We start from the raw sequence: 26,206 nt of genomic DNA, 5'->3' as shown, positions 1-26,206 counted from the left end.
TTCGGGAAGGTACCATAGCCGTGTGAATCTCCCAATTCATCTTTTTGAAATTGGGTTTGCAATTCAAACTGGGTCGAGTATGGAAAAGCTTTGCTGTAGGTTTTCAACGAGGGGAGTTGGCCTTGTAATTTAAAAAAACAAGGAGCTAGCCAGCTAGGAGCCATGCTCTTGCTTTGTCTTTATCCCCATCCTCTTTCAAATTGTAGTGTACTATATAGTATATAACTCACATAATTACTAAATAATTAGTTCAGTAATGTGACAAAGTTTGAGCACACTGTTTTTGTATGCTTTCAATTACGAAGCTTTTAAAATTAGTTTATTACTAGACTATTTGAATCATGACATAATGAACAGGAAAAAAAACCAAATGTATCATAGAACAGACAATATTTCGTAGTGTGTTAATCCTTGCTAGTTGGGACTTAGACATGAAAATAAAAAAATATAATTAAATAAAGATAGTGACCCCAGACCAGAATATAAAATTATTTTGACAATTAGTTAAACAACGGAAGTTAGAGATTGTGATTGAGAAAAATCGTAAACATAGATAAACTCTGAGATTAAGGTTTTACTATAAAATAAATTAATCATCCTCTTTTGAAGCCCACAAGCCAGGCTTAAATAGCTAATGCAAAATGACTAAATTCTAATTAAGGCGAAACAATATAATATATAATTAGATAACTATGGTTAAAATCTAGTCTAAAAATTCAGAATAAAATCGTTACTAAAGATAAACATTACTGTAAAAGAAAATTAACAAAAAATGAAAGAGTTAGCTAAAATTGACGATTTAGAGGTAAAAACGATTAATTTTGGGGTTGACAAGGGGCCCACCTGGTGAAGCGTGGTGACCAAAACATGTACGCTGAAGAGAGCTTTTCAGATTGGGGTAATATGCGTGATTCTGACACCTATAACTAAAATTATAATTAAAATAATGATGTCGTCACATCTCCTCGATCAACTCAAGAATAAGTCTCCTCGCTCAACCAAGGTGCAAGTCTATTCGCCCAACCTAGGAATAAGTATCATCGCCCTAAATCTATCGTTTCTCATCCAAATTCTAAGAATATTTATCTATTCCTGTCAATTTTGTAATGATCTACCTTTTTGAAGTAGTCTAGTACTTTTAATATCACATCTATTAGCTGAGCCTCAGTAGTCTCGAATTCCCATACATCAAATAGTTGTTAGATTGATAAGAAAAAACATATAAAAATAAATGTTACAAACCGACGTGTGATTGAATGCCATGATGAATCATAATAAATCGTATTTCCTAACTATCTTTAAAGAATTTCTTGAGAAGTCACACTTAGCAGAACATGCAAACCACGGTGCACAAAGTGAAGAGGTTGGACTGGTAAGTCTAGTGAAATGGGACTTTCATTTCAGCTCCAAGGCAATGCAAAGTGCCAAAACCACTCGGAAGTTGGGAACAGTACTAGACACTCAAGGCGGGACATGATATGTGGTTTGAAGCAGCGAGGAGGAGGAGGGAGGGACCGTGCATGGTGGTCTCCGAAACACTGACATGTACAACTGGAAAAGGAGCCCTCATGTGGGAGTCTGAGCCCCCTTTGCCCTCTTATATTCTGGATCCCCTAATTCCTCCACATTTAATTTGCCTTCGGCTTTGCACGCACATCTGATGATACCGTAATTAACAGCACCAGATATGCAGAGCTGGACCCTGACCTATCCATCCATCCATCGATCTTAATTTCATTACTTATTATTATTTTTTTGGTAGCTCGAGAATTTACCGAGCCAGTAAGTGAAAATTTACCAGTCTAGGTAGGGAGGCTGCAGTCCTATCTGGTTCCTACTTCCCATGCCGCAAAATTTTCGACTGCATGGAAATTTGGGTGCTCGTAATTGACCACGCTTTTTTTTTTTTTTTTTTGGGTACAGTAATAAGATTCCCGTGAACGTACATGCGGTTGATTGGGACTATCATGACGCACTGGACCTACCTAATCCACGGCTAATGATGCTATCACTAACCAAATTTCAAGTACGCTCTGATACCCCTCTCTAATAGCACTGACAGAATTGCATTGCACCCATTTTCGACACCGTTTATCTCACGCTACTTGTAAACGCGTGGGTAAAAGAATAGTTTTCTTTGATGTTTCCAGTGATCGAAAAGAATAATCATATAGTTACTATTCTATTATTATTATTTATTATTTTATTTAATGATTAAAAAAGTTAATATTAATAAAATTATATATTTTTTAATGATTAAAAATGTTAAAAAAATATTTAAAAAATAATAATAAAAAAATAAAAAGCTTTGCAATATACTTGAATAGTGAATGAATAGTAATAAAGTAGTAAGCCTATCACAATCCGATTGAAAATAAAAACATTACCTCAATAAAATTACCCAATGATATTATATATATATACGGTCAAGAGTTTGGATTTAAATTATAATACGTGTTAGAACATTATTAATTAAGAGTGGACCATAAAAGACATGACTATTTTTCATTTGAATTTTAGGACTAAAAAAAAACTGGGTGATGAGAAATAAGCCATCACAAATGAATTGAACCATGCTCTACATGTACACGTTGAGAAATTTTCTCTCGAAGCTTTCCCACAAAACTGCATGATGAATGTGATGTGATTCAACGGCCCCGGCCTCTTCTCCCTCGTCTCATTGTTTTGTCTTATATATTTTTTTCTAAGTTTAGGGATGATGAATGCCCAATCTATTGTATGTTGGCTACCTCTAAGTTGCACGACATGCAGCAATCTTGAACCACAAGTTGTTGATCTGTATGCTTGGATAAAGGAAGGGATCAGAGGTAGCAATGGAATCTCATGCGCAACCATGCCCTCGCACTGCATGCCAAATATAGCACGCGTTGTATTGTATAAGTCCTTGGCCTCGACTCTTCCGAATCCAACCGCCACCTCTCCTCTCTCACGTGTGCGTCTATCACACAAACTAGTGCAGGAACTTGTGAACTACTGACTGCTACCCAACAGTACTTAATTGAACCATTTCTACTTATCTCTCAACCTTTCTGTTTAACACCAATATTGACATAGCTATAATTATCAGCCTTAAACTAACACCTTACATTATATTTATATTTATTTGTTGTCAACCTTCATGGTCGATAACACAATCTCTGTCTTGAACTATGGCAGCGACCAATAGTTCTGATTGAAAAAATTCACGAGCCTAACTTATTTTATAAAATCGGTTCTACAATAAATGATTGTTCATTCCTTATAAACATGCCCAAAACCTTATCTATAAGTAATGTGAGATTATTCCTTAACACCCTCCTTCACGTGCAGACCAGTATTTTTCTTAATCCTTATCACGGAATAAGTAGTGTGGGTTCCATTCATCTTGTGGCAAGTTCTAGTACCATGAAAAAATTGATAGGTCTAATTCATATCATAAAATCGGTTCTACAAAATATGATAATTTATTCCTTATAAACATACTCAATACCTTATCCACAAACGATGTAAGATCATTCCTCAACACCGATAACACCGATAACATCTCAATGAGTATAGACCTTTTTCATCTATTTCTAACAATTTTCCCTTTTTGCCAAGTTTTATGAAATCTGGCTACAAATATTTCTTATTATTAAGTATTAGATAATTTTGAATTATTCACACTTATGCCATGTCATTAAAATTCTTCTTTTACCTTAATTATGTTTCGTGAGCATGGGAAGTACCTCATCCGTTCTCTACGTTGTTTTATAGTAGAGAAAATGGTAGTGATGAGGTTACAGATCGGTGAATCAACAAAGAAGAAACACGTGCCGGTTGCCAACGTAAATTCCCAAATTACCTTTCCAATGAATATAAATATCCAGTGCAAGAAAGGATCTCCTTGTATCTCACAACGGGAGAGAGAGAGGCGGTAGATCTCAAGCCTTTTTGTTGCAGAGATCTTTTCGGGGTTATCGATAGAGAGTATTATAGAAAGTGAAAAAATGGGAATGGGAGCCATAGAGGAAGAGAGTAAGGATAACAGAGAAAGGTCTGGGTGGTCTGGGGCTCTATCCTTCTAAATACCACAACTTTGTCACTTTGCTTTGTTTCATTTGATCCCATGCTCTTCTCGCTATCTCCAATCCTGTGCCTTTTTGTCTTCCGTGGCAGCCTCCTCAGATCCATCAAAACAAAACCTCTTTTTTCTTCATCTTCTTCATCTCTGAAAAATATAAACAAAGTGGATACATAGAAAGATAAAGAACCACAGAAAGTATCTTCAGTACGTTACGCGTCGTTCTTATCATTTGGTCTCTGAAAATGGGTACTGGTTGGAGAAGAGCCTTTTGCACTACGATCCCGCGAGACTCAGATTCCTCTTCACTATCTGACAAGCAACAAAGAAGTCCTAGTTCCAGCCCAAGCCCCAGAAGCTGTACCAGATTGGGGTTCCTCTCCGGTGGAGGTGGAAGCAACCCTTCCACGCCTCGGTTACAGTCTCAAGCAATAGTCAAAAGCCCAAGCCTGCGTTGCCGAACAAGTACATCAGAGGCTTCTCAAACGCCTAATGTTAACGAAAGTCCGAGACTTGAATGCAATACCAGCACTCCCAAGACCCGTTCCAAGAGCCCAAGAACACTGCTTGGCTCAAACCAGACCTCTCCACGATCCCCTCTCAAGCTGTCACTCTTCAAGAACAGTTTCAAATTCAGAGTAAGTACCATTGAATCAATCGCAGCAAGACCGAAATACTAACTAGAATGGTATTAATCATCATGCAGAAATCTGACTCTTTTTCTGGTTTTTCCTCTCACAGAGTAGCTGTGGAGTCTGTTTGAACAGTGTGAAGACGGGTCAGGGAACAGCCATTTACACGGCGGAGTGCGCACACGCATTTCACTTCCCGTGCATCGCTGACCATGTGCGCAAGAATGGCAGCCTTGTTTGCCCTGTCTGCAACACCACCTGGAAAGACGTACCTTTACTCGCCGTCCACAAGCACCTTGGCTCCCAATCCCAGCAACAGAACGAAGTGGAGGAGAACACTAACAAACACAAAAGTCACGACCTCACAGCAAAACCAAAGATTGAAGAGAAGAAAATGTTAGAATCGTCCCCAAGAACTCTCAAACCCAAGCCCGAAATACTACAGCAGCAATCAAAACCATCCTACGATGACGACGAGCCGCTTCTATCTCCCACAGCGGGTTCTCGGATTAGCCCAATCCCCGAGGCGGATGAGAATGCCGTAGAGGACGAAAACGACGACGCGGAAGAAGAGTTTCAGGGGTTCTTCGTCAATAATCCCAACCCTCCATCTTCATCCATCAAGTATTCCGATGAAGCGCCAATCAACGGCAGGGATCAGAGGAACGTCCGGGTGAGATTGTTACCCGAGTCTGCACTAGTATCGTCCGGTAGGTCCCACGACACCTACGTGGTTGCTCTGAGAGTGAAGGCTCCGCCGGCTCGCAATTCGGGAGCGTCAACGCGTCTTGACCGGGCGCCCATCGACTTGGTGACGGTGCTCGATGTCAGTGGCAGTATGACCGGTGCCAAGCTGCAGATGCTGAAGCGCGCCATGCGTCTAGTCATTTCGTCGCTCGGTTCGGGCGATCGGCTTTCCATTGTGGCCTTTTCAGCTACTACCAGAAGGTTATTGCCCCTGAGGAGAATGACGGCTCAAGGTCAGCGCGCCGCTCGGCGCATCGTTGACCGGCTCGCCTGTGGTCAAGGGACTAGCGTGGGAGAAGCTTTGAGGAAAGCTACCAAGGTGCTTGAAGATCGGAGGGAGAGAAATCCCGTTGCCAGTATCATTTTGTTATCCGATGGTCAAGATCAGGAGGATGGTAGGGTCCGCGCAAATCAACGCCAAGCTTCCAGCCACGTGTCTTCAACCCGTTTCGCTCACATTGAGATCCCGGTTCATAAGTTCGGGTTCTGGAACCACCAGCACGAGCCGGACGAGGCCGCCTTGGTCAAATGCGTTGGCGGGTTATTGAGCGTAGTGGTGCAGGACCTGAGGATTCAGCTTAGGTTTCCTTCTCCAGCGGAGATCTCAGCCATCTATTCCTGCAATGGACGGCCCACAGTTCTCGGCTCCGGTTCTGTTCGGCTGGGTGACTTGTACGCGGAGGAAGAGAGGGAGCTACTCGTAGAGCTGAGGGTTCCGTCCTCGGTAGCTTTAGGTGCCCACCTCGTGATGTCCGTTCGGTGCCTTTACAAGGACCCCGCGTCACAAGAGGTTGTGTACGGCAAAGAACAGGCACTGCTTGTACCCAGTCCGCAAGCCGTTCGATCATCGGCTCCCAGGATCGAACGGTTGAGGAACGTCTTCATCACCACACGGGCCATAGCCGAGTCCCGGCGACTAATCGAGCACGACGAGTTTTCAAGTGCCCATCAGTTGCTCGCGTCGGCTCGAGCATTGTTATTGCAGTCGAATTCCGAATGGGCTGAAGAGTACGTTCGCAGCTTGGAGGCCGAGCTGGCAGAGCTTCTCTGGAGGATGCAGCATCAGCAACAGCAGCAGATGTTGATGATGATTCAACGAAAGAGAGGCCACGAGAGGGACTTGATGGGTGGCGCTATAGTGGACGAGAATGGGGAGCCGCTGACGCCGACGTCGGCTTGGAGAGCGGCTGAGAAGCTGGCTAAAGTAGCCATCATGAAGAAGTCGTTGAATCGAGTCAGTGATTTGCACGGGTTCGAAAACGCCAGATTTTAATAATTTAATGCCAAGTATTAAAAGAAATTATACATGTTTTACTCCGAAAAAAGAAGAAGAAAAGGAATCGAGAGAGGAGAAGTGGGTGGCGTTGGGGAACAAGCAGGTTGCAGACGGCGATGCCCCTTTTGCAGTGGAAGATCATATCAGAACAGTTGATTAGTAGGTTGGGATTGATTTTGCTGAAGCATGCATGTCTTTTTTTTTTTTTTTTGTCTTAATTAGCGCAATTCAACTGTTTATGAATCCACATCTCTTTGTTTTGGAGAGACTCTCCCATTCGGAGTTTGGTAGGGATTTGTGATGAACAAACATGACCCAGAAATTGGAAAAACAAAAAAGGTTGTAAATGCTAGCTTTAATGGAGTTCCTCCTCAATATATGTTTGGATGAAAAATGACATTCTATCCTTGCCCTGTATGTTTTCACGTGTGAGTACATAGAAGTATTATTACAGTACTTATTGCCATATGCTCTTTTAGGTTTTGATAGGTGGGGTGGTCTAGTGAGAGGAATAGGATAGAGATTATGGATGCCCAATAAATTTACTGTTCCTAGGAAATACAAAAAAAGAAAAAGAAAAAAAAGAGAGTAGGACAGCATGATGGATTAGGTAGGAGGACTTGAATGATGACCAAATCAATATCCTTTTGGTTATTCTATAGTTTTAACGAGCATCTTTAGATCAATTGAGGATTTCGAAGAAGCTTGCACCCACGGCTACAGGTATATGGGCTCCTTTTTCAGTTTTCTTTTCCCTCTCTCCCTTCTTCTTTCTCCTCCACGTTAATTTAATTAATTAATGGTGGGTGGGAAGCGGACCCATCTGAAATTATTATTTAAACCTCAAACAATAGAGCCACCTAGTTTTTAGAGAACGATCGAGCCTATCGTTGTGCATTGAATGAGCGAGATAAAAGATTTTGTTCAGAGCTGAGGGTCTTGAAAAATCAATATATTGGAAAGAGTAATGTAATTACGCCTAGTTTTTTATAAAAAGTGAATTAGGATAAAATAAAGATGTTATATATTTAAAATCAAGGAATACTTATAAAGAATAATTTTTTTTTTATATTTTTTTATAAAAATCTATCTTTTTATAAGAATTTATCTGAAGTGGTACCATATGCTATCAATCACGTCAATAAAGGAGTGAGGTGATAGAGAAGTAGAGTAGTAGAGTGGGCATAGCATTGCCACTTCTGTACACATTTACTTTATGAATAGACCATAATATAGCCAGAAGCAGTGTAAGGAGCCAGAGTACGTGATAAGATATCTTGTAACTAATATTCATGCATTTGCATTTCTCATCCCGTCAAAAGTGTCCTTTCTTTTGGATAACTTGTACTGTATTTTCCTACTATTTCCTCGTTAATTAATGTCTTGTTTCTCTTTTTCTATTTTTTTTAATAATTAATTTTAAAATAATTTTATATTAATTAACGTGATATTGAGTAGGATATATAGCTAGGAATGAAATAAATAGGAGACATGCAGTATATAACTATATATAACATTTTAATAGCTTAATGTAGTCCTACTCGATGAATTACCTCCCTCTTTTTTTTTTTTTTTTTTTTCTATTTATCAAAGGAGTTGAATTATATATCCGTTCGTGAATATTATTGGGTTGAAGAATATATATGAGTTTGATTCAGAGGGGGATGTATAGTTTTGCATGCAGCAGTATAGTTTTCAACTTTAATTTCAACAAAAGTGGCTGAAAACTTTGAGACTGACTTGGATGAATTATTTTCTAATTTATATATATATATATATATAATTGTATTCATTTGATATGAGTTGCTGCATTTGAGTATTTGTTAGATCGATGATCCTTCCTCGATGCATGCCATGAATACGTATCTTTAGAAATACCTCTTGGGTGCGCTTTACCTTTGTTTCACTAGAATTTCGATCGCAGGATTCAACATTTTTGTCCCTTTGCTAAAAGAAATCTGCTGCTCTAATGTCTGCTACGCCTAAGACACCCTTGCACTGTAGTCAAATGTTTGGATGAGTTGTCCTTGATGAGTTTTGGCTCTGTTCTGAGTTGCCAGTCTGTACTAATTACCGAGTATCAAAATTTTTGCAATCTAGCCCCCATGTGAGGGACCAGTACTATAATCTTAATTATATAACATATATATATATATATATATGTAAGTCCCTTTTCTTAAACATTTTAGAAATCACTCCATGTATACTTAAATCCCTTTAATCTAAGAAGTTCTTAAATTTAGAGATAAATTATAAGGGGATCAGGATTTGCATGGTGAGCTTAATTTTGTAATTGGCTTAGCCATGATTGGAGTAATTAAAATCAAATAATATAGTTTGGTCAATCCTTGTAGTACTATCACGTTTGTTTTACTTTTGTTGTTGTTGGCACTCCAAAGATTCACATTTTTAAACTTATATGATGTCTCTTTCTTATTTCGAAGGCTGGACTATTCATGTTTGTTTCTGTTGGACTAGGACGAGGGAGGATATATATATATAAATTGAGTTGTACAAGACTACAAGTTATTAATGAAATTCTCTATTCAGTTTAGAATCTAGACGGCTTAGAAAAACAATGTAAGAATTTGCGTTTATACAGAAATGTGTGTTGAAAGCTTGCTTTATTCTTGGACCAACTAGATGGTCATCAAGTCAATTGAAGAATTGTATCGCACTACAAGAAAAACATGCTATTATGATTAATTTATTGTAACTAAAAGATTATTCGCAACTAATTTTATTTGTAAATAATCATTTTGCTAGAATTAACTTATCGCAAATAAGCAGTTTTCTTGTAGTGATGATTTTTTCTTTGTAAGGAAAACAAAAATAAGGGGATTTCCTTCGATGGGATTTGTACAAACATGAATAATGTTGATGCATTTTCGGGTCACGGTTAAATGCTCACGGCCGGTGTGGATGGATGACCATCTTCTCTTGCGCGATAATTCGCGGTGGTGATGTTAAAATATATGTTAGTTCGAAAATCCATTCATCGAATTACTGACCATTGTTGTTAGTCCACTGACGCATTGCATGCAATTCTCACCCAATTATGTGACCTATAAAGAACTAAAACCCTTGGGAGTTTATGATCAGGCCTAATTCGAGGCTATTCACAGCCGTCCGATCAATTCTAAGGGCATAAAGGGTTACAATCGATGGGCATGATCATATATGAAGGATCCGAGCTGGCAGGGACACGAAAGAAGGTGCTCGTACAGAAGCACATGCGGACCTTACATCGTACCAACTTCCATCTCAGCAGAAGATGCCCCCTCGTCTCTGTCTGAATCGTATGCAATTCGATATGGGGGATTGCAGACGATAGTAGTCCTGCTCAATTTGTTCTGTTGTCCACTCTATCAGGCATGCATCGGCATCTCTCAGTTGATGCGTTCCCGTCCTTAAGTGCTTGGGCCTAACTAGTTCTGTATCAGCTCTCAACCAGTTTTTAGCTGTTTATATGTATTTGTTGCCACTCTCTCTCTCTCTCTCGGCTGTACTGAAAGCAGGTGAGTGATCGTCTCGTCCACGTCCCAGTACATGACCCACAAACATCAATCAAAAACTGCACCGACCAACAATGGGGATACAACATCCAAAGGATCAAAATTCAGACATATATATAGAGAGAGAGAGAGAGGCACAAATGTAGATGAAGTCTTGTGAAGGAATGGTGAAGCATGATGTGAGCTAGTCTTCACCACATGTGGGGAGAGGAAAGAGGTCCACCTTTGCATGCGGCTTGTTAACAACACATTTGTGGAGAATGCCTGAGGCCACAAACAACATGAAGAAAGGTTTGGTTCGTGTCGTGCATTGACTCAAGGTGTCATATAAATAAAAGAAAGGTGTTGTCAACTTCAAGCACTAGAAATGGGGCCAATATGCCTGGCAGGAAAGAGGCTAATAAGTTGTTTGGGTTTTGGGAGATAGCTAGCTGATGATCTTCCTTGAGACTGAGAACACCTCTTACAGAAGAGAGACACCTTATCATTACTCTCTTATCGAAATTGCTCGGTTGCCCCAAACGGTAAACCCTCGTGTTCAATTATTTTTCCTTATTAATAAAAAACATAATAATAATTGTAATACATTTTTTGTTTTTTAATTTTGCTCCCAAGCCATGGTTCCGGGCATCCCTAATTGTATTTCTTATTGTAGTAACACTTGAAGAGAAGGGACTTGTCACTTTTAACAACTGGATTCCTATGGCTTCCTTCCCTACCAATACTTGTTTGTCTCTTTTGTCCGTTGTTAGATAATTTCATGGTTTCTCTCAAGTTCCACTATTTGCCAACGAAGCAAGTGACAAGTCAGTCTATTTTCTTTGTCATGTCACGTCTCAATCCATGTACAGATCAGTGTTTTTATTAAGGACAGCCAAGAGCATCAGAATAATTTGGAATTGCCTTGCTGCATGGACTTGAGGCCACCTTAATCATAATCTCAAGGTTGACCTGACAAGGTTCAGCCAGTCTAGAGGGTCTTGTTCACTGCCAAGATGAGGCCCAAATGTCAAGCTAAGTGCAAAATATTGACCATTTTACGAAATTCAGGCCCATCAAATGTAGAGGGTCTTGTTCATGGCGATTATGGGCCCTGATTTATGGGCTTAGTCTGAGAAGGCCATCCTGTTGTCTCTAGCCATGACCTTGTAGAGCAAAATAATAATAAAATAAAAAATGATGATTTGTTGTATAGAATCAGAGCTTCATGATTTGCAAGCTGAAGGAAACCTCAAGTCTCAACCAAGTTATCACAATATTTATGATAGAGTAAAGGCATCTTATGGCAAAATGTAAATCACATTCACAATAGAGACCCCCCAACGTGTACATCAATTACAAGGTTGTATCCATATTGAAATAATCAACATATTAATTACAAGGATTAACTGAATTTCGGATACAGACCATAAACTCTAAGGAGAACAATCGTTACATGGATTAAGCTCACTTCATAATCCCTCAATTTGTATCCTAAAAGCCGAATGGCCGCTAAAGAAGAGGCTGAGACATTGCCTTATGCTGATGAATGAATTCAAGGGTCAGCCAACAGCAAACAACACTGTTTATCTACCCAATTGGAGGGCTACAACAGTGCCAACACTCTAATGAAATGACAGTATGAGGAGATTTCCCCTTATTCAAATTTGAGGACGTAAAAGATGTGTCCCGAATGAAATTTGACAAAGGATCTTACTTCTGGCTTTCTACCTTAGCTCGAAGCTTCTGTTCTAACACAGATATCTCTGTCTCGAGGCTAAACATTCTATTAAGAGCATGCATATTCTCAAGGGTCTCGCTCAGGGTCCGGCTGTCACTCCCATCACATCTCAGGTGCTGCATCGGACCATGAAGGAGCTTGTTCACTATTCCTCGGCTAAGATCCTCCACAGCTTTCCTTGTTTTCTTTGGTATATCATCACCCATCTTGGATAAGCATTTTTCTAGCTCCGCAACTCTGATTCTTTCAGCATAAGCCCTCAATTTCTTGATTGTAGGAACAGTCTCCAATGAATCCCTCCATGCCTCAAATTGTTTTGATTCCTCGGCAATAATTGCTTGTGCTTCCATTGCTTTCCGAAGGCGATCCTCTTTATTGGCAGCCACAACCTCCTTAAGGTCATCAACATTGTAAACTCGCACAGCTTCAACATCTGCAACGCACGAGCCTACATTTCGTGGGACTGAGATATCGATGAAGAGCCTCAAGCCCCCAACTTCTGAGCCAACAGGGGGCAGGCCCTTAACATGCTCTTTCAAAAATAATGGGGTTTCTGATGCAGTGCTGGTAAACACGACATCTGCTTCAGCAGCGCAAGTTAGCATTTCTGTGAGGGGTTTGTATGTTATCTCAATATTCGCCAACTCTTCACGGATGGCTGCAACTCTCTCCTCGGTTCTATTTACAACCACCATCTTTGTGCAACCTTTTGCAGCCAAGTGCTTGATCACAAGCTTCCCCATCTTGCCTGCTCCAATAACCAACATTTTTGCTGAAGCATGTGAGGATTCAGGGAGCTTCATTAAGGCCAGTTCAACAGCAGCAGAGCTAACAGAAACTGCCCCAGCAGCAATGTTAGTCTCAGTCCTAACACGCTTTCCCACAGTTATAGCGTGCTTGAACAGCCCACTAATGTTCCTCCCAAAGCCAACAACTCCTTGCCCAACTTTTACAACCTGTTTAACCTGAGCAAGAATTTGGCCTTCCCCGAGGACAAGAGAGTCGAGACCTGCTGAAACTTCAAAAATATGCTGTGTAGCATCTTTGTTATAAAGCAGAAACCGATGTTGACAAAGTTCTGAAACTGGGATCCCACTTGTCTGCCAAGGAGAAGCAAGAATATTTTTGAGAAATATAATTGCGTTCATGAAAATATGTTAGGATATGGAACATTACTACAGAACAGAGTCACGTGACAACCAATGTGTTTACACTTTGTCTCAAATTCAATGCATGAAAGACTACAAATAACATGCAGAACAGTAAATCACTACTGGGAAGAGGAAAAAAATAATAGCAAAAATAATATGATTTGGGGAAAAAAAGAACTAGGGAAAATTGGATTAAATAGACCAAATGCATGACAGATCTCAATCAGAAATCCATCAACAACTAGTCTTTCACTACCAACATTCTTAACTTGACCAATGCAAGTCAACAACCTCAGTTAAGAGACTAACCACCAGGTAATTGACAATTCAACAGAAATCCCCTAAGAAGAAACAATTTCGGTGGTCTATAAACCAATCCTAGTGTTGATCAAGAGAAGGAGAGCACCTTTGACATCCATTCAGTCACTTCTTTGACACCGCGATGCTGTGAAAGAGCCACAACATATATCTCCATTCTATTGCAGGTGCTAAGAACAGCAGCTTCTTCTATATGATTTAAACCACACAGCTCCCCAATGGCCCGAGGCCACTCTGCTTCTGGAATGGCAAGCTTTTCACGCATCTCAACGGGGGTAGTGTGAACACTAAGTCCAATAACCACAATGCTACTCCTCTCTTTTGTATATCCTGGAAAGAAAAACGAATTGGGCAGTTCAGAAAATGTACATAATTAAAAAGTTCTTAATATATTGTATTCCCAATAACACTATGAAACTCACAATAAAAAATTAGAAAATAAAAAGTAATCAGCCTCGCCTTTGGGACAAAAAGAATCTCGTATTAAGAGTTAAGCACCATAGCCCCATTGATCATTTTGAAAGAGATAATATATTTAGTGAATCTCATCACAAACATTGGAAGTGCTTACAAAAAATTCTTGGATTTTTAACTCATTTCCATGCACCTCCATCTCGGCTTTATATTTAATCTGAGGGCATAACAAGGCAAATATAATGTGTATGTTTAATGTTATCAGCAACCGAGAAGGATGCAGAAGTATACTATATTTAATTGCCTAAAGTATTAGCATCCCAATGATTTCTACACAAGTAATATAATCATCAATTTCCCTAATTGTTACCTATGTTTTTTTCATTTGTAAAATCTAAAGAATGACCGTTACCTATATTAATATCGCTACATAATTTTAGGCAAAGGTAGATGTTTGTGAACGAGCATTCAATCTTAGAGAAGATTTATTTTTTTTCCGAAATTCATGTTTAACAAATACAACAAGTATACTTTTTTTTACAAGTAACAAATATAACAAGTATACCCACTTGCAACTTGTTAAAAAACGCTCAAATATTAAGAAATGCAGTTGACTAAAGCAACAGAAAAGAGAACAATTCAAGGAAAAAAAAACAAAGAAAGGAAAAAAAATGAAATTATATAATAGCAAAGATCCAGAAAACAGATATTATAAATAAGAAATGAAGAAAGGAGAAACGGGGGCTAGTACTGTCAGCTGCGGATGTCTTGAGCTGTTCAAGAGCGGAAAGCTTCTCGGTCTGAACCAAAGCATCGGAGGCTGCAACCTCGCACCTGACTCCTCTTTGAATCAGGATCTTCCTGCTCCGAATGGGCTTCAGAAGAATTGGAAGCTGAGAAGCAGGCGAGGAGGCCCTGGACGATGGCGAAGCTTTCAGTAACGGAGCCTCCAATTTGGCAGCCGCAAAGCTGGTGGTAGAGACAGCCATCGCTAGGAATCCGAGGCCAAGCCCTAACCCTAGAATTCGCAGAGAAAGAGCGCGAGATTGAAGAGGACTTGGTGCGAAACTGCGAATGCGCTCTCTCTAGTTTCTGGTCCTAATGATGGTCCAAAACGGAAAAATATGAGAAGAAAACGGGGAAATATTAATGGGATTTTGGGGGGAGATGAGTTTGTGATCTCTTCGAGTTCTGATTGGCCAATGGAAGCGCACGTTTTATCCACACTCCCTTCCCCCAATTCACTCTCTCTCTCTCTCTCTCTCTCTCTCTCTCAAATTCTCAATGTCAGCCTGTCCTTTGTCTTCCTTCGGCCCCACTTCATCATTCATGGAGTCCGAAAGATTTTGTGCTTTTTTTTGAATTTTTCTTCCTTCAAGAATGGAAAAATCATAGACTTCAATAACGGCAAAATAAACTCTCTTATATTTAGATCATCTTATAACTTTTTTATTCAATTTTTTTTTTCATAATACAGAGAGAGTATGAATCTCATTAATAAATTTAGTAAAAATATATTTATTATCTTATTTGAGATATATTAATTATTAGTAGGTAACAGTTAATATGCAGATCAACTTCTGTTAAAATCAAATGAGAGTATCAAACTATATACCAAATGTTCCCTTCATTATTCTTACGGTAGTCTCTCCTCTCTCGTCCATTAGATTTCTAAAGAGATGTAGACAAAACCTAATATAGTGGTCCTGAGAGTGCCACAGACCAGGCTCTGTTACCGTTTGTAAATAGAGTCTCTGGTATTTGATTCAAAATATGCAAAGACTTATAACCACACAAATTTTTTAATTTAAAAAGTAAATTTACAAACTGACATAACTTTATAAGATAAAATCTATTTTATAATAAAAAATTATCTTATAATTTAATATATTACATCAAGACACGTCTAGATTTTTTTTTTTATGATTAAAATATTTATGTGAATATACATATATATATATATATATATTATGTTCTAAAAAGAATTGAGTGAAAAAAAAGTGAAAGGTGAAGTCAAAAAAGAGATAAGGTGGGAAGAGGTGGGGACGTGAATCTTGTGATAGAGATTGCCTATTAAGATTTCAGGGCCTCTGTTCGCCACAAACTTTGATGAGATGGTCGTGGAGAAGAAATACACCCACATTTTAGGATATGGATCCAACTGTCTATGGTTTTTAAGATATGAGTACTGCTTCATGCTACTCCTTTTTGTTGTTATCTTTTGCTACTGCATTTTATTTACACCCTGTAAATGTAATCCTTCGATATAAATAATTCTATATATGTCTCGAGATTTAGTAAAATTAGTAATTATGTATAAAGGAGATCAATTTGCCCTTGTAATATCTTGCTCTATTTATCCTGATTTGGATTACAAGTTACTTCATCTGGTTAGTCGAGAAAAATTACCAAACTATCAACAAAAAACAATTACGTTCTAAAAGAACTATAAAAAAATGAAATACATCAGTTGGAAACGGTTGTGCAGTACTTCAATTATCAAACATACAAGCAATAGTAATCTTGCCGTGATGCTGAATAATGCCTAGAAGAGCATCAGCTTTAGGCTTTAGCTACATTTTTTTTTTAATTTTTTTTAATTAATTAATGTTATGGATCGAGTAGGCATGATCTCCATTGTGAATTACAATGAAAGAACGACAAACTAGAGCATGTGTCTGACAGATATTCGGTTTAGCTAGTTTCTCACCTTAATTTGTGTTAACACAACGCTAGGATTAGGGTTTTCGCATGGGACAATCTTTGACTTAAATTCTTATCCTTTCCATATCAGTACATGACTGTGGTGCATTCCAAGATAACAGCACAACTTGTTCCAGGCCAGCATTTTCTTGGGCTATGGCCGTCCCTGTCTTATTGTTATTAATTATTTTTTCTTCCAAACAGTACTATTCAGAATTAGGAGTTGAATTTAGTGCAAAAAGCTACGTTATTCCAATTTCCAACCAATGAGGACATTGTGATTGGTGTAACCACTATCCCACGCGTAGAAAATCACTATATTTCTGCAAAAATAAAGTAAAGATTGCCATGTTGTCGCAAATTAACTGTGTTTTTTAATGCTTTTGCGTGATCTTTCTGGAAATTTGTTAATTAAGCAGTTCCTGGCATAGTTCAAACTTTAAGTATGGTTTCAGCTGTGTTTATATTTATATAATTCATTCAAAGGATTTAATGCATGCATAACTGGTGCAGGTCTCACTCGCGTCCTCCAGCTTGAAGAAGAGAATGATAAAGACGCTCAAACCTCACAGTCATTTGATTCTACATATTACTACTACGTGTAAGCATGTGAGACTCACAGATAATATTAATACACCTACAACTCTGTTGTAATTATTTTATAACTTATATTACAATAAATCAATGCAAATTTGCTACTTAATTAAAAATGAATTAAATTTTACAAAAGTATCCTGCATTTACTGGAGAGTTGTAAATTAATTTAACTAGGCGAGCTGTGCGCTGTGATTCAAAAGCCTGAATCGTAAAGTGTTAGGCCCAAGATGAGACAAAAGTAAAACCTGGGCTACCATATATCCGAAGCCCACATTATGCAGGACTGGGCTAGACTATTATAGATTGAGCTGAACTCTGTAGCAGAGTATGGCAATTGACATGGCGGACACAAGGACCATCCACGTATATGTTAAGATGATACACTATACCAGAGAGAAATAAAATACTACTAATTTATCCTTTAATCATTTTATTTTATTATTATATATATATATATATATCGTTTCCTTTTAAGCGACGTTGAACACAATTATGGGCCTTAATGCTCCCCTTTGGGATTTGCTATCATTTATTGTGTAAAATTAAGTGAATTCCAATCCCTTGAACCTGAATCAAGTGCCAAAAGTTCCGAGGGAGTAGAGGGACATACTCAATCTCAAATCTCCGTGATATCTCATACTAATATCTCGTACTAATATCATTATTATTATTATCATTTTCTCGGCACATGCTGCTGGCCTATTTAAAAGAGAGTGCAATGACAATCAGCCTCAAAGCATGATCCCAAACCATGTCAATCCAACTCATCCACCGACGGATCAAGTCATGAATGCGACAAAGTCATATCTGTATAATGGCATCAAAGATGCTATCCTAATCCTATCCCATCACCTAGCTACCACTATAACCTTAATTTCTGGCTTTCATCATAATTTTGATCTAGTCCTTCTCTTGGAATATTGTATACGTATTTTGCCAAAAAGTCCTGAAGGATTAGATCCAGTAGTACTATATAATATAGAATAATGACACCCTGGTTGACAACCAGTTTACAATTTAGATAATAAAAACAATTAAAGATAATAATAATAAGCGATGTAAAATATATTTTATAATTTTATAAATAAAATAATTTTATTATCTCAGTTGTAAAGTGATTGTTAACCAATTGGAAGGTATCATTTTACTAAAATATATATAAATATATATATATATATATATATCTAGTGAGCATAAATAGTAAGAGTTAAACTTTAACTTTTGGGATTAAATGCCTATAATTTAAGGGGTCAGTACTGGTTGCACCGCCGGATCGGAGTTAGGGATCGGATCAGCATTTATGGCGACAAAATGATGGAAATTTATTGCAGTCTTTTTTTCATTTTTGCATGGTGATGGAGCACTGTTTCCCGTGCATTTATTATACAATTATAGCTTCTTACTTAAATAGTTTTTTGGGCGCTGCTAAACAAAAATGGACGAGGTCGATCGGATATTATCCCAAAAAAAAAGGAGCAATTTCCGGGATATAGATATTATATAGGGTGATGCTACAACTCCCGCTGGAGTGTAGTGTTATTTTATATGTGTTTTATTTAAGTAATTTTTTATATAGATCTTTTATTATTTTAAAATATTTTAAAAAAATAAAATAAATTTAAAACATCATTCAGAAAATATTTTCTTAATTAGAATGTAAAAAAATATAAATTAAAAAATACTTTCTTAATCATGAAGTAAAATAAAAAATTATAAAAAATATTTTTAAAAAAATAAAATAAATTTAGAACATCATTAAAAACACTTCCTTAATTAGAAAGTAAAAAAAAATTCATTAAAATATACTTTCTTAATTACGAAGTAAAATAAAAAAATATTTTAAATAAAAAAATATTTTTTTATAATTTTTTATTTTACTTCGTGATTAAGAAATATGATTTTTTATTTTACTTCGTGATTAAAAAAAATATTTTTTAATAATATTTTGAATTTTTTTATTTTTTAAAAATAGTTAAAATTATTAAAAAAATCTATATAAAAAATAATTTAAAAAAAAAACACATAAAAAATATACTAATCTCCAGCAGCGGGAGCTCCCAGCGGGAGATATAGCATTTTTCTATTATATATCGAGGACGTGGCTGGTTGGCTGGCTTCTTTGACATTGCTTAATCAATCAAGGAGGCCATCTGTTTGACGAACTATGCCAATAAGATTGTCGTGGCTGTGCTGGTGCTGATGATGATGATAATTACAATCTTCTTTGCCACTAAAATAATAAATAAATAAAAAAGTTTATATTTAGTACGTAGTTTTTGTCGGTCTTAATTGATGGTTAGATCAGCATCCACTAGATGGATCGTGGATTTATATAACTTGACCGCTATTGTTTCTACAAATGAAAAACAGGAAAATGTTGACACAAAATAAAGTAGATTTAGGACCATCAACTCTACGATCGAGCCGGTCTATATCATGGCCATGATATCATGGAAAACATATATTAATGGTCCCTAAAATCTAACCACTGCCCATGATTTTCTGGCAGAATAATAATGTAACGTAATTTTGCAGATTTTAAAGTCGTCTCTTTCGTGTCCGGAGTATTCTAATTCATTTGTTAAATAGAAGTATTCGGTTGTACGGAATGTAATGAGGACAAATTTTTTTTTTTTTTTCAAGATTTTCTAAGGACGTTGGCAAAATGAAAGCACACGCAGCTCTCCCTTGAGTTTGAAACAGTTTTTTTTTTTTTTTTTTTGAGAAAGAGTTTGAAACAGACTGTTTACTTTATAAAAAAAAAAATTGTGTTGACCAAGTCTTTAAAAGATAATTAAACGGCAAAACAAAACGAGTTGTTTATATATATATATATGTTATATATGATATATACATGACACATACACTGTAAATAAATGATATTTCGGACAGAAAATAGTAGCTGATCCACTAATGGCCACTACGAGAAAAGATAAGTACTTATTCCTGTTGATCAACAGAAATAGTGTTGGAAATTTAAATACAAGTAAAAGTAAAACAGAGATAAATTCGTAATTTAGGAGGTTTTGTCTCATTTAAGAAAATTTAATATTGTCTTAAAATTTTATTTATATAATAATAAATGTTGCAGATTCACTATTATAATATTATTTATCTTTTACTTGATTTACACCAGAATTCGAATAAGAATTTAAAAGAATATATAAAATTTTAAATCTGGATTCTGTATATTAAATGGATTAATTAGTTTATTACCTAAAAATAATTAATTAAAAGCTTTTTCCTGGATATTGGATAACACACAGTAGATAAATATTTTTGAATTTAAACGTGGCCGGGCACCGTCCTAACTTAGTGGATCATATCTCTGGGTTACGCACGCTGCAGTGAAGGCAGGGTCCTAAAGCTTCGGTTTTGGAATGAAGCCTTTATAAGGGAGCCTTGGGTGCCCTGAATCCACACCCCACTCATTTCTACCGTTACTTTAGTCTATGTATTCATTCCTGCTTCTTAACTCTTGGAGTCGGATCTCGAAGCATTTATTGCCATAAAAATTCGTTTTCTCCCAGCTGGCCGCCTTTCTCTTCCATCAGATCCTCATCTGATCTGGGTTCACAGTTAAAAAGTTCCGTTCGACATCTCTCTCTCTCTCTCTCTTTTCTGTTCTTTCAGTTGTTTGTGATATTTTTGAGTTTGTCCGCTTTCTGCATATTGGTTGGGCTCTAACGTTAACAATATAGAATATTTGTAGGCAAAGAAAAGATGGATAACAAGGGAACGGAAAACGGAGCGTTCAGCTTAGCTAGAAGCGAAAGCACCGGCGGACGTAAGTACGGGCTGCCGAAGATCCAGACGCAGAAGGAGACCAAGGAGGTGTGCCACGACGACAGTGCATCTCCGGTGAGAGCTCAGACGATCGACGAGCTTCATTCTCTACAGAAGAAGAAGTCAGCGCCGGCAACTCCGATAAGAGGAACTCATGGAGCTTTTGCAGCCATGTCCGAAGAAGAACGCCATAAACAGCAACTCCAATCCATCAGGTAATGACCGAACGATCTCGTTGACTGATCTAGCTGCTCATTGCTTGGATATCGATCGCATATTGACTCGGCTGCTGGGCATGTGTAGCGCTTCGCTGGCGTCGCTGACGAGGGAGACAGGACCGAAGGTGGTGAAAGGGGACCCGGCGAGGATGGCAGAAAGCCCGAGGGTGACGCATGTTGGGCACCACACTTATGCTCCCTCCCTCGGCATAAGTGACAGTGCGCTCAAGTTCACACACATCCTCTACAACCTCTCACCCGCTGGTAACTAAATTTATATGCCCTTATCGTTAGGATTTTGGGTACGTCATTGCTCAAAGCCATTTTAAACCAATAAAAAAAAAACATTACGTTAATTAGTCAAATTTATCGTGTACAGAACTGTACGAGCAAGCTATCAAGTATGAGAAAGGAACATTTATAACATCAACCGGTGCGTTGGCAACTCTATCCGGAGCAAAGACAGGTAGGGCGCCGAGAGACAAACGCGTAGTCAGGGACGAAACCACTGAAGATGAGCTTTGGTGGGGAAGGTAAGTGATTCTTTTGTTCTTGTTTTTTTTCCCCGCTGTTATTATATCCTTCTCAATTCCCGTAATTTCTTGCTATTATCTACGGGAAGTTGACGATGAGTTTACATATAATATGTTAGTGGCTCACCCAACATCGAGATGGACGAGCATACTTTCCTAGTTAACAGAGAGAGAGCTGTCGATTACTTGAACTCGTTGGATAAGGTATTTCGATCATTCCCTCTTCTCGTGGTCAAAAGTCATCAGAAACATTTAAATAAATACAAAATGTCAACTGTTTGCTAAGTCACAGGTGGCCTTCCTCCAAGTCTATTCTGGATATGGATGGTCGTGTGGTGGACGTGTCAATTTATGACAGCTTAATTAAATACGTATATTTTAGTGATTGGTGCGTGCGTACACTAATAAGAGCTTAACGTAATTTAATATAATATTAAATTATAAAATTATTTTTATTATAATTTCTAATATATCACATCATGTTAAAATAAAATTAATATTTTAAAGAGAGACTTCCAGCGTGAGCAGGTTAGACTCACCCATCTCTATTTTTTTTAGATTTATTTCTACGCAGGGTTTATGGACAAGTGTCCGAAGTTTCAATATCCCAAGATCGAAGCAAAAGATGTGCAATCTTCCAATAGAATAATTAAAAAAATTTATTTTCATCATCTTCAGATTATATATTATACATAATTTTTAATTTTTAATTTTGTTTCTCTTATTAAATATGTGATCTATGAATAATAAATAGAAAATTTTAATTAATTTAAAAAGAATAAAATTTAAAAATTAAAAATAAATAATATATAATATGTGAAGAAAGATATTTTTTTGTTAATAGCAAAACTCAATAATTAATATAGAAGGAAAATTGTGACTCTCTTTTCATAGAGTTTTGTTATATACAATTATTTTTATATATTTTTTATATATTTTATTAATGTGATTGATTAAATTAATTATTTTATATTAAAAAAAGTGATGTAATCAATCATATTAAAAAAATATATAAAAATGACTGCACTTCCCATATATATTAGGCAGCTGGGCAGTTAGGGGTAGGCAAAAATTTCGAAGTGGCGAAATTCAAAATTTCAAACACAAATATGGGCCCACTTTGTCCTTTTTCCCTGAAGCAAATTATAATTCGAGTATGCGTAAGATTATTTTATAAAATTATTATTGTTTTAAATTTTAAAAAATTTAAATTTAAATTAAATTATTTATTATATTTTATGTGTGAATTTAAAAAGATTATAATGATAAGATGATTTTTCATTTTTAATGGAGCCGGTTTCCATACTTAGAAATAAAACTGTCCAACCATACACTTGGATTTGTTGATGAGATACATCGATTTAGACCAATTTTTTCATTCTCCAACAACAAATGTTTGTAACATTTCAAGTAGTGACCGTTTTCGCCATTAACTTGAAAGTAATTTGCTAGAAACCTAACCACTCCCAGACTTCAAGAGAACCAATTAATTAAGATGATTACATGGCTTCAAACTTTGATCAGATTCCAATATTGTTTAAGGATCTTATAAAATCTCATGATTACCTTCATCATCAGCACAAATTTGTGAGGAACAGTAGGCTGATATGGTAAATTCATGCTTCAGGTATTCGTGAATGATCAGTTTTTGAACTGGGATCCAGAACACCGTATCAAAGTCCGAATTGTATCTGCCAGGGCTTACCATTCCTTGTTCATGCACAACATGTAAGTACTAACTAAAAGTAATTGCCAGAATCTGTCCTGACGAATGCTATATTAAGCTGGAGGATACATGGAATGGTTGAAACAGAATACATATACATATAAAACCTCATGTGCATGACAGGTGTATAAGGCCAACTCCTGAAGAGCTGGAGGATTTTGGTACTCCGGACTTCACGATATACAATGCAGGGCAGTTCCCATGCAATCGTTACACTCACCACATGACTTCCTCCACCAGCATAGACCTCAATCTTGCTAGGAGGGAAATGGTCATCCTTGGCACTCAGTATGCTGGGGAAATGAAGAAGGGTCTATTCAGCGTAATGCATTATCTCATGCCTAGGCGTCAAATCCTCTCCCTTCACTCTGGTTGCAATATGGGCAAAGATGGTGATGTTGCCCTTTTCTTTGGATTATCAGGTCAAGATCAGTACCATAATGTGTTTTAAGATTATATTCGCATGACCATGCCATTGATGTTAACCTTTGGATTTGTGACTGTCTTAGGTACTGGGAAGACAACTCTATCCACGGATCATAACAGGTTTTTAATCGGAGATGATGAGCACTGCTGGAGTGAGAATGGTGTGTCAAACATTGAAGGTGGTTGCTACGCAAAGTGCATTGATTTGTCGAGGGAAAAGGAGCCTGATATTTGGAATGCTATCAAGTTTGGGACCGGTAACATTCTGGCATTTTATTTATATTTAAGTTTTATGAGAAATTATATTTATAATCGTGGAATGCGCAAGTGCCGAATAATCATTTTGAAAAATGTGAGTAAATACGGAATCTATATAAAAAAACTAATTTTTTAATCGTTAACTTCACCATTTTTCAAAACGACTACGTGAAACTTACGTACTTCATGACTCTACGTAACATTATTCTAAGTTTATACTTTATTTTGGGATTATCTTTAAAATTCTTTTGAAAAGTTGAAAGCTATATTATTAAATCTTAAGAGAATCGCGTCAAGTAGTTCTATTATTGCTCGTCTTTGGCAGTGGTGGAGAATGTCGTGTTCGATGAGCATACTAGGGAAGTGGACTACTCAGACAAGTCTGTTACAGGTAAAGATTACACGTATTTGAATAAGCTCCATGTTTGGAACCTGCCAATCAAGAGGCTGATATTTTTTCTACTTGTATGGTAATTTTGTACAACATAATATGATAAAAATAGGTAGTAACTAGGATCTACATCTACCAGTTAGAGCATGTCAAGATTAACTTCTGCAACGACAAAGAACAAACCAATAACATCCATATCCCATGAATTAGAAAGTAGAATTTGACCGCTAATGTGATAAAGATACAAACTTATTCATGCTGATTCGACTTATATATGCTTTGTTTCAGAGAACACACGTGCAGCATATCCAATAGAGTACATTCCCAATGCTAAATTACCGTGTGTTGGACCCCATCCAAAGAATGTCATCCTTCTAGCCTGTGATGCCTTTGGTGTGCTCCCACCTGTGAGCAAGCTGAGCTTGGCTCAGACCATGTACCATTTTATCAGCGGCTACACCGCTCTGGTACTACATAAACCTACTGTTTTCTTTCAAACATTCTCGAGAAAATGATTTTAGTATACTTATATATGGAGATATTCATGATTTTATTTATCAAACTTTGCATGTGAACATAGGTGGCTGGGACAGAGGATGGTATCAAGGAGCCACAGGCTACATTCTCAGCCTGCTTTGGTGCAGCATTTATAATGCTGCATCCCACAAAGTATGCAGCAATGCTGGCTGAAAAGATGCAAAAACATGGGGCTACAGGATGGCTAGTTAACACAGGCTGGTCAGGAGGGAGGTATGATACACTATCTAGTGATAAATCAACACTTTCTGTAAAAGCTAAATGACAGTAAACATTCTATTAAGATGCATTTTGTTTTCCTTTTTGGATAAGTAGTAATGCTTTGTCTTATGGATGCATCTGATTTATTAAGTAAATATGGACATCTACATTTTCTGCAGCTTTGGATCAGGTAACCGAATCAAGTTAGCTTATACCAGGAAGATCATTGATGCCATTCACTCAGGGACCCTTTTGACGGCAAGCCACACCAAGACTGAAGTATTTGGACTTGATATCCCTACTGAAATTGAGGGCGTGCCTTCAGAAATCCTAAATCCAATAAACACAGTTAGTTAGCTCTTAAATTTCTTTCAATTATGATGCTGCTGATATTTTTTGGCATGCACTTGATTTGTTTTAATGAGGCACACGATTCTCTTGAATTGCAGTGGCAAGATAAGAAGGCCTACAAAGATACATTATTAAAGCTAGGGGGTCTGTTCAAGAAGAATTTTGAGGGATTTTTGAACTACAAGATTGGAAAGGACAACAATCTGACTGAGGAGATCCTTGCAGCTGGTCCTATATTCTGAATGGAAATCTGTGACTGATGGAGCAAAGGTGAAATTGAGGGAAACAAGAGAATGCATATTCCACTGTTACTGTACAGAGTTTTGTGTAATCTTTTGTCCTGATACTTTCATATAATCTTATCTTTCTTTATTTTCTGTAAGCAAAACACACACACAAAGGAAGAGGTGCTTTATTGTGTGAAATTTATTCATATCAATGCAATGTGAGTCGACATAAAAAAAAATGTAATGCAAGCCGAGAGGGAAAAGGGGTCATGTAGTATATGGAAGTGGAACTGCAGCTCGATGGAAAATATGTTTATTTGTCAAAATAATTTGGAATAATTATACAGGTAGTCAGTGCTCTTGGTAACTTATCCTCCATTTTTTAATTGCACAAACAAGTACAAGTCAGAAATGAA

At 37.2% G+C, this 26,206-nt stretch overlaps 3 protein-coding genes across 4 annotated transcripts; 2 read left to right on the top strand and 1 right to left on the bottom strand.

Annotated features, from left to right (window-relative positions):
* Window positions 1–3,824: 3,824 nt before the first annotated feature.
* LOC108991395 (E3 ubiquitin-protein ligase WAV3-like) lies at window positions 3,825–7,112 on the top strand. Its single transcript, XM_018965633.2, has 2 exons — window positions 3,825–4,701; window positions 4,805–7,112. Exons 1-2 carry the CDS (start codon window positions 4,309–4,311, stop codon window positions 6,713–6,715), a joined length of 2,304 nt encoding a protein of 767 aa, XP_018821178.1. The 5' UTR covers window positions 3,825–4,308; the 3' UTR covers window positions 6,716–7,112.
* A 4,401-nt stretch (window positions 7,113–11,513) lies between these two features.
* LOC108991350 (glutamyl-tRNA reductase 1, chloroplastic-like) lies at window positions 11,514–15,183 on the bottom strand. Its single transcript, XM_018965555.2, has 3 exons — window positions 14,588–15,183; window positions 13,511–13,752; window positions 11,514–13,053 (listed from the first exon to the last, which is right to left on the bottom strand). The coding sequence occupies exons 1-3, from the start codon at window positions 14,823–14,825 to the stop codon at window positions 11,926–11,928; spliced, it is 1,608 nt and encodes a 535-aa protein (XP_018821100.1). The 5' UTR covers window positions 14,826–15,183; the 3' UTR covers window positions 11,514–11,925.
* A 5,254-nt stretch (window positions 15,184–20,437) lies between these two features.
* On the top strand, window positions 20,438–26,154 carry LOC108991349 (phosphoenolpyruvate carboxykinase (ATP)-like). 2 transcript variants are annotated; one of them, XM_018965553.2, is made up of 13 exons: window positions 20,438–20,722; window positions 20,838–21,137; window positions 21,226–21,404; window positions 21,520–21,673; window positions 21,793–21,877; window positions 23,301–23,401; window positions 23,523–23,821; window positions 23,909–24,082; window positions 24,409–24,474; window positions 24,763–24,941; window positions 25,055–25,224; window positions 25,392–25,560; window positions 25,662–26,154. In XM_018965553.2, exons 2-13 carry the CDS (start codon window positions 20,860–20,862, stop codon window positions 25,803–25,805), a joined length of 1,998 nt encoding a protein of 665 aa, XP_018821098.1. In that variant the 5' UTR covers window positions 20,438–20,722; window positions 20,838–20,859; the 3' UTR covers window positions 25,806–26,154. The 2 variants fall into 2 exon arrangements, with proteins under 2 accessions (XP_018821098.1, XP_018821099.1); XM_018965554.2 differs by having other exon boundaries at window positions 20,451–20,722; window positions 20,849–21,137.
* The last annotated feature ends 52 nt before the right edge of the window (window positions 26,155–26,206 follow it).

The sequence above is a fragment of the Juglans regia genome, chromosome 11 (genome assembly GCF_001411555.2).
Source record: "Juglans regia cultivar Chandler chromosome 11, Walnut 2.0, whole genome shotgun sequence".
NCBI classification, from domain to species: Eukaryota; Viridiplantae; Streptophyta; class Magnoliopsida; order Fagales; family Juglandaceae; genus Juglans; species Juglans regia.
This window is presented reverse-complemented; position numbering and strand designations above follow the sequence as displayed.